The sequence below is a fragment of the Mya arenaria genome, chromosome 6, assembly GCF_026914265.1.
Source record: "Mya arenaria isolate MELC-2E11 chromosome 6, ASM2691426v1".
Taxonomy (NCBI): domain Eukaryota; kingdom Metazoa; phylum Mollusca; class Bivalvia; order Myida; family Myidae; genus Mya; species Mya arenaria.
The window spans coordinates 38,688,408-38,701,656 of NC_069127.1; the positions used below are offsets into that span (position 1 = coordinate 38,688,408).

General features: G+C 36.5%; 2 protein-coding genes across 2 annotated transcripts in view; both read left to right on the forward strand.

Moving 5' to 3' along the window:
- The first annotated feature begins 350 nt into the window (after positions 1-350).
- Positions 351-13,249, forward strand: part of LOC128237776 (uncharacterized) — a 105,462-nt gene continuing 92,563 nt past the window's right edge. Inside the window, exon 1 of the mRNA XM_052953361.1 lies at positions 351-635. Coding sequence (XP_052809321.1) covers positions 600-635 — 36 coding nt within the window. The 5' untranslated portion in view covers positions 351-599. The remainder of the gene's footprint in view (positions 636-13,249) is intronic.
- On the forward strand, positions 6,447-9,429 carry LOC128239059 (uncharacterized). The gene is made up of 3 exons (XM_052955500.1): positions 6,447-6,510; positions 7,496-7,571; positions 8,909-9,429. Exons 1-3 carry the CDS (start codon positions 6,500-6,502, stop codon positions 9,170-9,172), a joined length of 351 nt encoding a protein of 116 aa, XP_052811460.1. The 5' UTR covers positions 6,447-6,499; the 3' UTR covers positions 9,173-9,429.

A 13,249-nucleotide genomic window follows, 5' to 3' on the forward strand; every position in this document is an offset into this window, starting at 1 on the left:
ACAAAGCAGTTTGGTCCCTTTTAGGTTACACACCACCATTGTCATTTCCTCTATAATTCAATGTGAAAAGGGGTTAATGTGTAGCTGAAATTGACATGAAAAGTGGAGAATTTGACAGGTTTTCTTGGCATATTTATCTATTATGGATTCCATGCTAGCTTGCTGGCATATGTCTATATCTGTGAATGTAATTTGATATGCATTCTATATATATGTACTTGTGTAAATTGTTAGTGTATCAACTTATAGTGTTGTGTAGCCGCTAAATTAAGAACGACAACTCCAAAATATCGTGACAAGATTATTGAAGCGTGTTAAAACTATTCTCTGTGACCAGGAAGCTTGCAAAAGTTCACAAACTTTTCAATCCAGTTATGCACTTAAAGAAATGTTATTTAAAACTTCCTTGTTTCGGCGACCATCTTGAATATTGAAAATGAGACTATTTCGTGTAAACTATTCGGGGTGCCATAGGAAATAAACATTTTGTAATAACAATTTGTACAGTACTGTAATTGTTTCACCTGGATATTGACACCAAAGGTGTGGTCGAAATTACAAATATAAACATTGCCATTCTGTCAGTTTTCGACACTCGGATGACAGCTATGAGAACTGCACATAATATTGCCTTGGTATGTTCATTTATCATTGTTTTTTGGTAAAAAAATGAAATTTTCAAATTATCATATAGGCTGTTATGCACAAGTCAATAGTAGCCACTCCCCCCCCCCCCCCCCCCCCCCCCGCGCCGAAAATAGCAGGGAATGGTCCTTACCTAGGATACCACTGGGGTGCGAGAGTATTTGGCAGGGATTTTACCAGCAGTTTGTCCCCTCTGGCCGGGATTTTACTGGGGGTTGGCTAGTCCTAATAATTGTACAATGGCAGATTTTTTTAGATTTTTGATATGGCAAATCCTTCACATACAAATTGTTTAGTATCAAAAGTGGGTAGTTGTTCCGATCAGGATTCAGGGTTAAAGCATGTAGCGTCTATAAAATATCAGAAAAACAAGAAATATTACCAGATAAAGTTATTTTATATTAGTTCCGTACACAAAAAAATAAATATCCAACTTATAATTATGAGTTCGACGGCTTTTCTTCATTTCATTTCGTCAAAACATAACGATATATACATGAAGCGCACCTGCAAGGCTTTAGGGCACAGTTTTAAATCGCTCGGAACATTTCGGCCATGGCCGAGTTGTTACGATTGTATAACGAGGTCCATCTCGAAGCTTTGTCGGAGGAGGCCGAGCGATTACGATTGTATCGAGTTGTTCCCCTTCGCATAATTGTTGTCTGTGTCAGTCAACTTCCGTTTTATTGGAAAGGTAAACAACTTGTTTTAATGCATTTAATGCTCGTTTAGTGCAAAATAACATTTCACTTACATGGTAAAATATGAATATAACTCTTTATGATCAATTTCAACCATAAAATACTTCACTTAAAACAATTTCAATATTTTTAAAACACCCCCGTTTTTTGCACATTCCCGTTTAGACGTTAGGCATTGGAAGAATCCCGTATAACACATCTATTATTTTAGACTAGGGGTTGGCTGGACTGAAAGTCAAAGTCCCCACTAATCCCTGGACCAGGAGGGGCCGTGGTTACAATTGACTGGAGCATTACTGGTTGAGAAGCAGTTTCCGACGGAAAGCAGTTTCCGACAAATCCCTTTTTCGCGTACGTTCTTTAGATTTTCATAAAGAAGGTACTGCAATTCAACTATACTGTATGGTAACTAGGCAATCAAAAGTTGAAATTCTTACCGAGACACATAAGTAACTTTTATTCTTATGTAATGCTTAATGTTTATTATGCCCCCCTTCGAAGAAGAGGGGTATATTGCTTTGCACAGGCATGTCGGTAGGTCTGTTGGTCCGTCGGTAGACCAAAGCTTGTCCGAGTGATAACTCAACAATTCCTGGACGTATGGTCATCAAACTTCACATGAAGGTTGGGCCTGATCAGTAGATGACCCCTATTGATTTTGGGGGTCATCGGGTCAAAGGTCAAGGTCACAGTGACCTTTAATGGTAAAATAATTTTAAAGCTTGTCCGAGTGATAACTCAACAATGCCTGCACCCATGGCCCTCAAACTTGACATGGAGGTTGGGCCTGACCAGTAGATGACCCCTATTGTTTTGGGGGGTCATCAGACCAAAGGTCAAGGTCACAGTGACCTTGAATGGTAAAAGGTCGTCCGAGTGATAACTTGACAATGCCTGCACCCATGGCCCTCAGACTTGACTTGGAGGGTGTGCCTGACCAGTAGCTGACCCCTATTGTTTTTGGGGGTCATGGGGCCAAAGGTCAAGGTCACAGTCACCTTGAATGGTAAAAAGTTGTCCGAGTGATAATTCGACAATGCCTGCACCCATGGCCCTCATAATTGAATTGGAGGTTGGGCCAGACCAGTAGAAGACCCCTATTGTTTTTGGGGGTCATCGGGCCAAAAGTCAAGGTCACAGTCACCTTGAATGGTTAAAGGTTTTCCTTGTGATAACTTGACAATGCCTGCACCCATGGCCCTCAAACTTGACTTGATTTGGGCCTGACCAGTACACACCCCTTTTGTTTTTGGGGGTCATCTGGCCAAAGGTCAAGGTCACAGTCACCTTGAATGGTAAAAGGTTGTCCGAGTGATAACTCAACAATGCCTGCACCCATGGCCCTCAAACTTGATTTGGAGAATTGGCCTGACCAGGAGATGACCCCTATGGATTTTGGGGGTCATCTGGCCAAAGGTCAAGGTCACAGTGACCTGGAATGGTAAAAGGTTGTCCGAGTGATAACTCGACAATGCCTGCACCCATGGCCCTCAAACTTGACTTGGAGGTTGGGCCTGGCCAGAAGATGGTCCCTATTGATTTTAGGGGTCGTTGGGCTAAAGGTCAAGGTCACAGTGACCTGGAATGGTAAAAGGTTATCCGAGTGATAACTCGACAATGCCTGCACCCATGGCCCTCAAACTTGACTTGGAGGTTGGGCCTGGCCAGAAGATGGTCCCTATTAGATGGTCCCTATTGATTTTAGGGGTCATTGGGCCAAAGGTCAAGGTCACAGTGACCTTGAATGATAAAAGGTTGTCCGAGTGATAACTCAACAATGCCTGCACCCATGGCCCTCAAACTTGACATTGAGGTTGGGCCTGACCAGTAGATGACCCCTATTGATTTTAGGGGTCAAAGGTCAAGGTCACAGTGACATTGAAAGCGACCTCGACAATTCCTGGACCTATGGTCATCAAACTTGACATGAAGGTTGGGCCTGCCCAGTAGATGACCCCTATCAACTTTGGGGGTCATCAGGCCAAGGTCAATGTCACAGTAACCTTTAACGCAAAAAAGTTAACAAATCTTCTCCCACTGATATCTCAACAATGCCTGAACCTATGATCATTAAACTTGACATGGATGTTAAGCCTGATCAGTAGATCACCCTTATTGATTTTAGGATTCATACAGCCAAAGGTCAAGGTCACAGTGATCTTGAATGGTAAAAGGTTGTCCGAGTGATAACTCAACAATGCCTGAACCCATGGCCTTCAAACTTGACTTGGAGTTGCATCTGACTTGTAGATGACCCCTTATGATTTAAGGGGTCATTGGGTCAAAGGTCAAGGTCACAGTGACCTTGAACGAAAAAAACTTGTCTGTGTGATAACTTGACAATGCCTGCACCCATGGCCCTCGAACTTGACATTTAGGTTTCTGGTGACCTGCTGATGACTCTGGATTTTGAGTTCATAGAGTCAAAGGTCATGGTCATAACACACTCTATCCTCACACTTTAATGGTCATAATCTTAAAACTGCCTTAACGGCAACAAATCAGCTGGGGATCGGCACGCACAGCGTATTGCGCATGCATGTGAGCCTAATTTGCATATCTATAAATAGCTACAAGGTTTTCCTAAATTGACTTATACAAACGATGATCATTGTGTACATATTTGTGAACACTGGTGTCATGCTTGTTTCGCACCCACATTAACTTAAATGTATACAAACACAAGTTTCTATCAGAAATGAATCAAAATATCATTGATATTCAGTGTCTGTCTGATTTCGAGTATGAATTGATTGTCGTAAATTTTTAGGTTTAAATTTTTCGTAAATGCTGAATATTAAATAATATTTCTCTTATTACATTCTGATATTTAGTATATTAAATTAACGGATAATAAAAACACACAATAGGCACCTTAGATCTGCCCCACATTCGATTTGTCGGAAACTGCTTCTCATCACAAGCGTATCAGAACAGTGTAAGTACCCTCTTTGCGCCCCTATTAGATACACTATATGTGACGTCACACATGTGAAAAATATATCGACAATAGCAGCTTGAGCTGTAGTTATCTAAAATGTGAACAATTTTAGTAGGTATTTAAACACGTATAAATAATTCAATAAAAACGTATAAAAACTGTTGGAAACTGCTTCTCAACCAGTACAGTTGTTTACTGAAACCAGAGCTGCAGTAACACATATCGAACAACATCTTGTATTATTATCCTACTGCAATGAATTGCATGTTTTCAATACAAACACAATACAATTATGAATAGACATTAATTAACAAACGCAAAAATAATGTATTGTTTTGATGTTGAATCTGTTTTACACATTTCATGTATGGCATAAACTGTACAACAGCTGTAGTGCAGCAAATAATTGGCTTTAAGTGCTCTTTGAACACTTATAAAATTTAATTAAAAAGTTTATTTTAAAAAAAACATGAAATATCAAAAAATGATTATTTTTATAAATAATAATTATTAATATACAAAAATATACATAAAACAGTTAAAATGTCAAATGAGCAAGTTTACAGTACAGTGATATGGTGGCTCTGATTTTAGCATAAAAGGTTAACTTGGTTTTGTATACTGATTTATAAACTGTATACAATACATGTAGAGTATGTAAAGGGCCGGAGCTGGTGGCTGTACATTGTTGGAAGGTAGGGATGACCACAGGTGGCAGTTGCGTTGAAGTGACCAACCTTATGGCCACACCCCCCTCCTCAAAAAAATAAGTATATTTTTTTCAAGACCAAAATTAATTGCATACATGCCATATCAACCGGCGGGAGGAAAATCCCCTAGAATTCCGACACATCCCCTGATCCCCCACTGGGGGATTCATATCCCATGGAATTTAAAAAAAACTAGGTCAAGGTTGACAGTGATGGGCATTCAAAAAACTATTAGTGTGAAATTCCATGAAGGTCCATGATGACTAAGTCTTAAAATTATTGAAATAAGAGGGTGTTTCTGCATTTATTCCTATATCATTAATGAAGATATTGTGCTAAATTTGGCTTAGTAGAAATCCCCCCCAAAAAATTATATTCTAAAAAATACTAATGAGAATATAAGTATTTTTAGGGACTTTTTTCCTTTGAAATTTTGGTTGATATTTAGGTTTTGTGATAGATGATCATGTTTCAATTAAAAAAAAACTGATTCAAATCATCAATCAAGCTAGTAATTTACATTTCAGCTAAAAGATTGTATTTGTTATTAGGGATGAACATATTTTCACAGAGTTACAGATAAAATATCCTTTAGTTTAGTTTATACTTATTTCTTTTAGCTTGATTGTGATGGCTTGATAGCTGATGGCTTATAGAATCAGACTCGATTCTGTTTCCTAGGACAGCTGTCCATTTTGAGAGGCTGTGAGAATGTCCCCCTTGTAGGGATTGAACCCAAAGCATGGTGAGAGGTGGACACCTATACCAGTAGACCACTCTTACCCTTGGGTCCTTCTGAGCTATTGAGTAATATTTTTTTTTATATAAAAATGCTTGTAAAATTGCAATTATACTTGGAATATAAATAAATAACATTTGTGTTTTCAAAACTTATATCAAGGATATAGAAAACGATAACTAAAATGTCCTGTTTATTAGGAATAATTTTTAAACTTTAAATATTTGTTAAAAAACGACGATTTTGGGGACGTTATTTGTGACATTTTCGAGTGCTATCATGCAAACTGTAAAAAAAAGTAAATATTGCTTCATAATTACGGCAATTAAAAACAAACAATACAATAATAAAGTATGTATATAAATACGCAAATAGTTTGATTAAATCAGTTTGTTTTCTTGTATTTCTGTCCCGATAAACAAGTGCATTAGGACGTTACTATGTCGGTCCATTTTTTTGCATGAAAACATTGGAATCTCGATACGTCCATGCATATAATGTTGTGTGATGTGAGCGGTCTTTTACAAGAAGAAACACTGGTTTCGCGATATTTATGCGTTGAACCTGAATCTGATGATCAGAAACGCCACTATAAACTTTTATTCACAAAGTTTAATGTGTCGGTCCAACCTATAACGTCCGCTTATTTATCATTAAATACAAAACTACGTAATTTTATAAACATGTTATACTTCTGAAACGCAGTGTTGTGTACTACGTCATCAATTGTGGGCCCCGGTGTACACAACGAAAATTAGCATGGATGCAAATGAGGTAAGTTGATGTCGGTCCATCATGTTCTTGACCGCATAACGGGCATAGTACAAACCGAAAATGATTGTCATATTGTGTTTCTACTGTATTCATGTATTGGGGTGATTTATTAACCTCCTTATACATGACAAATGAAAATGTGTTGGATTTTCGATGTTTTCACTCGGCATACTGGGGGCCTCCCGATAGATATCGTCTGTATTGAGCATGCTCGTTACGTTTGGACCATTATTTTGGTTTTCCCGTTACACGTGGACAACGCTATGCATTGAGTCTGCACTGCCAACGTAACGTCCACATACTATATTATCATTCTTGCATTGTATTATAGTTTACAATCACCATCTTATTGGTAAAAAACACTTCATGTTTCACATGATGTATCTGTACAGACAGTGTATTGAGAGAATGTCGTTGAAGTACATGAAACACTTGAATATCACAGACATTATTTTGGACAATGACTTTTTGTTTTTTTGTTACGTCAACCCATAACATCTGTACATACAGATCTACATTCCGAATGTATCTGATAGAATATTGTTTCATTACTTGCAAGATGTGTTACATTTGATTTGATGATCAAGTAAATGAGACAAACCAGATCTGAAGTAATATTATAGAGGAATAAAACTGTTTTCATGTATGGACGTTACTTCTACACCTAAACTGTATGTCAATGTGTTCTACATAACGTCCAAATAGATTTTGATTATATCTATAAACAATCTTGTGCTAAAACTTGTATGAATGAATAATACGTATGTTTATTTAAGAAATATGATTGCACATAAAACATTTAAGTTGAATAAATATAAATAACAAGATTTGTGTACGGACGTTAAATTTGACATGATATTAGTGTCGTAAGCTTATTGACGACTGATCCGTGTTGACATGACGTCGAAAAACGCTGTCTCATATTGTCTCATTCAATTGTCTCAGTCTGTCCATATTATAAATAATTATATATATATATATACAGGTTGAATTTCAACTTGGGTGGATTCGTGGAAGTTGCCTTGCCATGCAGTAAAAACAGAAAACTGTTTGTAGCAGAGGTATACACTTAAAACAAAGTTGTCTCTTGCTTTGAACGAATTCTTTATTTTGTTCTTGTTAATAGTTATTGTTCACATTATATGTTTGTGTTTGAAACATTGTTATGTTACAGAACTTTCCATTTATTCTTGGATTCACAAACATTGATAGGAAGCGGTAGGTCCCGTGTTCGATCCGGCCGGAGGGCGGGCTCTATTAGTTTCCGAATACCGCTTCATTGGACAGGATTGCATTCATGTTGATTTTCATGATAATCATACTCATCGGCCCTATATGACCTACAATGTCCAGTGTTTTTCCTGCCTATCAACTCCATTCTGAAGTAAATTTTGTTTTAACCCACCAAAACTCTTTTCTAATCATAAGATGAATTTATTGTATAAAACACCTAAATCCAGACATAGTCGTATGATGTACATGTAACATACCTTTTATAGTAAATAAAGGGATACATGTTGTTATACTTAGCTCTAACAATCCATGATGATGATGATGATGATGATCTACCTATCCATGGTGATAATGATATCATGATGACTGCCTTTTTCATTCAGCAATAGTATGATGATGTCAACAAACAAACCAGAATGCTACAAAAGCTGTTACAATACTAACAGACAGGTGCAGCACCCTTAGTTGAATACCATTTGTTGCTTTTCTGATGCTGATGCTGATGATAATGATGATGATGATGATGATGATGATGATGATGATGATGATGATGATGATGATGATGATGATGATGATGATGATATGATGATGATGATGATGATGATGATGATGATGATGATGATGATGATGATGATGATGATGATTAGTATAATGTCCAATAAAGGCATGCAGGTGCAACACTCATATCATGAGTGTTGCTTTACAATTGATGATGATGAAATCAGAAGTTGATGGTGAATGACTGCCTTCTTCCATTCAGCTATTTTATATTGTTGTCAACAAGAATGCTACAACTGCTGTTACAGTACTAAAAGACATGTGCAGGAGCTGTATTCACACAAAATCTTAAACTTAAGTCAAAATTTCAAATGCAGACTTCTCTATTACTAACTATACGACTTCAATGAAACTTTTCATGACAAGTTTCATTGAAGTATAACTGAAAATGAATTAGAAATCTGCATTTGAAATTTTCACTTACGTCCAATGTCTTTCCTAAATAGCTTTGTGAATACAGCCCCTGCACTCTAGTGCCTTTTATTACTTTTACATCTATAGATAATGATGATAAAAATGAGCATTAAGTACACTAAATTACTGATTTGTAATGATTGAATGTGTCAATCTGACTAATTATTCATCCAATGTCTTCATCTGACTTCAGGTTATTGATGTCCAGGAGGATGAAGTGTTGTTTCGCTACATGAAAGCTGCCAGAGGTGGATTTAAATGGCCAACAGTTGAAGATGTCAGCTGGGAGCATCATTCATCAGTTACTCGCCACCTTGATAACCCTGTTCTTGACATCCAGAAGAGTTCAAACCATGTTCAGATTTTTAAGTTAAATCAGACTTTGACTTTATCACAGGGGAGAACCCTGTTCTTGACATCCAGAAGAGTTCAAACGGTGTTCAGATTTTTAAGTTAAATTAGACTTTGACTTTATCACAGGGGAGTACCCTGTTCTTGACATCCAGAAGAGTTCAAACCGTGTTCAGATTTTTAAGTTAAATTAGACTTTGACTTTATCACATGTATGGGAGAACCCTGTTCTTGACATCCAGAAGAGTTCAAACCGTGTTCAGATTTTTAAGTTAAATTAGACTTTGACTTTATCACAGGGGAGAACCAATCATTTGTTGTGGTATTTTTTCTATTATAATTTAGGCGATTTCAGTTAAACAAATAAAGTTATGTGAATACTTCAGTATCGTTTATAATGTTGGGGCCAGGTCCGTGTGCAGGGTGCATCCTAGAGGGTAATAGTCGATTTGTCAGATAGAGATCACTGTGCAACTTGTCCGGGGTGAGCAATGATGTGTAACAATGAAAATGATGTCATCACAGATAATGACGTCATTGTCATTGTCACTTGCTATTGTTCACTCTGGACAAGTTGCACAATAATCTCTATCTGGCAAATCGACTATTAGGGAGAAATACTTGTTAGCCTAGAGCTATAGATTACCAAACTTCTCCTGAATGCCGAACTCAAGAAGTGTTTTTATATATATAACGTTGCGGCACACCAATTCGCCCACCAAAAGAATATATTTAATCGGTGAGGGAAAAATAATAAAGTTATGAAGCTTTTATTTTGTGTCCACCCAAGAGAACATGTGACCTTGATAATTGTCATAACATGTTTCCAACCGGGTTCATATAAAGGTCAGTAGTACCGTCGTCAGGTCTCTCTCTCCTCTCTCTCTCTCTCTCTCTCTCTCTCTCTCTCTCTCATGCATTTTAGGTACCTCTTACCCATAGGGCATGTAATTTGTTGGTTTTTAATATAATATGGTGCGTTAATCCAATGCCCTATGTCAATAGTAACGTCCAAACAGAATTTTGGTCAAACTGTCAACAGTAACGTCCGAACATTATTTTGTCCAGAATTGTTTCCTACCTTCAAATAAACATTTACAAAGTACATACATTATAGTCTATGTTGTAATAAAGAGATTACAAAGCTAATATAAGTTTAGAAGTCAAATCTGATATGTAGAAACAAATGTAAAGTCCAAAAATTTGGGTAACGTCCGTAACACTTACAATTTAATGTTTTATTCTTTTTTACATTACAATGTTTGAGAAATGATCACTATGGGCATGTACACTGTGCATCCAACTTGTTGTAAATTAACATTCATCTCCAATTTAGCACTTTATTTTTATGTCAAACCTGAATGTCAAAGCATGTTGAGTAACGTCAGTAACTTTCAATGTAGCTCATAAAAAAACTTAATTTGTATATATTATGCATTCTGAACTATCTTCTAACGTACCATTTATAAATGGTGAATAAATCTGCCATAACTAGAACCCATGCATTACAGGATATACTCAATTCTATTTGTTCAGGTGTTGTCAAAAAAATATTACCCAATAGCTCAGAAGGACCCCCTTGACCTTTGCAATCGAGTATCACTCTACACTTTATTATTAAATCGGATAACTTACATTATCAATGAGTACATTTCAAGTTTCTATTACCCAATCCTGTTTAGCTCAACTATTTGTCTGCTTCAGGTAAAAGTTGTAAGGCAACTTGGCATTTTCAGTTATAACTCCAATACTTGTTATTCAATTTACTGAATATTTGCAGTGTGCGACATGATAGGTAGTCTGATCGCCTGTGGCGACAAAAAAATGACCTGGCTAAAATTCTTTTAGATGGCCCGACTGGTGATGAAATCATTGACCTTGTTGGTTTTTTGCCGCATTTCTTGTTTACTTTTTATTTTGTCTATTTTAAATCCCCCGCCACGGAGTGGGGAGGGGGTTATATGAATGCACATTGTCCGTCTGTCAGGCTGTCCGTCCATCTGTCCGTCCGTCTGGCTGTAACATTTCGTGTCCGCGCTATAACTCAAAGGTCAAGGTTACACCAGACATTTAAAGGTCAGAGTACACATGCTCGTGTCCGCGCTATAACTTACTTATACATTGATGGATTACCATATTACTTGGTACAAATGTTGTCCTCATTGAGACGATGTGCAGTGACCTTGACCGGGTCCATACCTCAAAGGTCAAGGTCACATGAGACCTTTAAAGGTCACACAGTACACATGCTCGTGTCCACACTATAACTTACTTATGCATTGATGGATTACCATATTACTTGGTACAAATGTTGTCCTCATTGTGACGATGTGCAGTGACCTTGACCTGGGTCCATACCTTAAAGGTCAAGGTCACAACTGACATTTAAAGGTCATAGTACACATGCTTGTGTCCGCGCTTTTTACATTTAGCAGTGTATACATGTCAATTCTTACTGGATTTATTGACCTTATAAATACATTTCATGTACTTTTAGCAACAATAGCTGAATTTGATCCAAGAACTCAAACAAATTGCAATTTGTGCTAGTAATCCATCATGAAGTTTTGGGTCCATATTATGACAATGCTAAATAGAGGATAAGATATAAATGTTAATTGAAAGTGTTAAACCAATTGCACAGATTGATACTTAGCGCACTCTACCAAGCATTATCATTATGTGCAACAAGTTTAATATTTAGAAAAACAATGGACACAAATGTGATAATGTATTTATAACATGTGTTTTCTCTTCAAAAGCAGTAAAAGAATGACGTCACCACAATATATATGTATCACTTTAACGAAAATACTTAAGGCTTGCTATTTTATCGATGTTTCAAGGACTCATTTTCCTTCCTATTCTTAGCCAAAATAACCTTGACATTGATCTTACCTACACTAGACACAATATGAAAAACTTTAACAAATATCCTTTTATAATATGTTCAAATACCCAAGAATATATAGGTTAACGATCAAACAACTTGTATTTCCTATATTCCCACTCTTGACCAGTGGTTGTGTACAATTTTGGTCAGATTCAGCGTACCAGTGACAGGTTGCTAGAAAAACAAAATATACTAAAAAACAATGGCGGGGGATATAGCCGTCCTTTGGACTGCCTTGTTATTATTGCTTTTGACTGGCACATATTACATCATAATAAATGTATTCATTTTCTAAGACAAAGTGGATGAAGTTTAGGGCACTATATATATACAATCCTACGACATCTCTTGTTATTTTTGAAGCCATAGCAGTAAAATTTGGACCATAAGTACAGTTTTGAAAACAAATAAATTTGCACATTATCTGTAAAACGTAATCAGTTTTAAAAATTATGTTATTTTGAACTGTTTACCATTCTAAGGGGATTAACAATTGTCGAATATCAATCCCAAGGTACTCTGAACAAGAGTCAGATACACTTTAGAACCTCTCAGTCATTTCCTTACTTACTCTTACAAAATTTCTGTCAAAATAGACAATTTATGAAGGTTACATAAACAAGTCATTTAAAATGAATGTTATATGTTTTTCAGTTTGTTTTTCTCATTGGAAAAGGAATACCAGCTGTCCTGATAACAGAACATTTATCTTTGGTATAGATGCAACCTTTTAAGGCCTCAGTGCCACTTAAAATTAAATAATTAGAGAAAAGATAATAGTGAGTATATTACTTTGATGGAGTCTCATATTATAATTAATATCAGATAAATTCCTGAGGTCTACACAATGCTTTAGTTAAAAGAAATGTTTCGGAAATACCAAAAAAAAATCCAAACTGGATCACTGAGTTACTATATGCCAATTAGAGGTAGATAAGTGGGTAGGGAATAGTGCTTTGCAATCAGTACCTGAGCAGTTCCTGGAATAGCTGGAGAAATAACTATAGAGAAATGCTAAACATTTTCAAATGTTGTTTTGTGAAAAATTGCAGATTGGTACTCACTCATGTTTTTGTACAATGATTATGCATTTTTTTGTGTTTGACGAAAAAAGTGTGGTGAAGCATAAGGAGTGTAAAAACTTGAAGTATCCAAAAGCTGGAACCCTTCAGCAACTGTTGAAAATCACTCAAATGTCGTTTTGAAAACTACAATTTTCATATATTTGGATAAGCGTAAACAGTGTTTTTGTTGCAAAGTAGGTTGATTGAAATTATCATGTGATTTTAT

What these genes read in the sequence shown, in the direction of transcription:
- LOC128239059 (XM_052955500.1), top strand. An exon ending in GAAAACTGTTTGTAGCAGAG is followed by an intron (nt 7,572 to 8,908) that starts GTATACACTTAA and finishes ATCTGACTTCAG; the next exon opens with GTTATTGATGTCCAGGAGGA.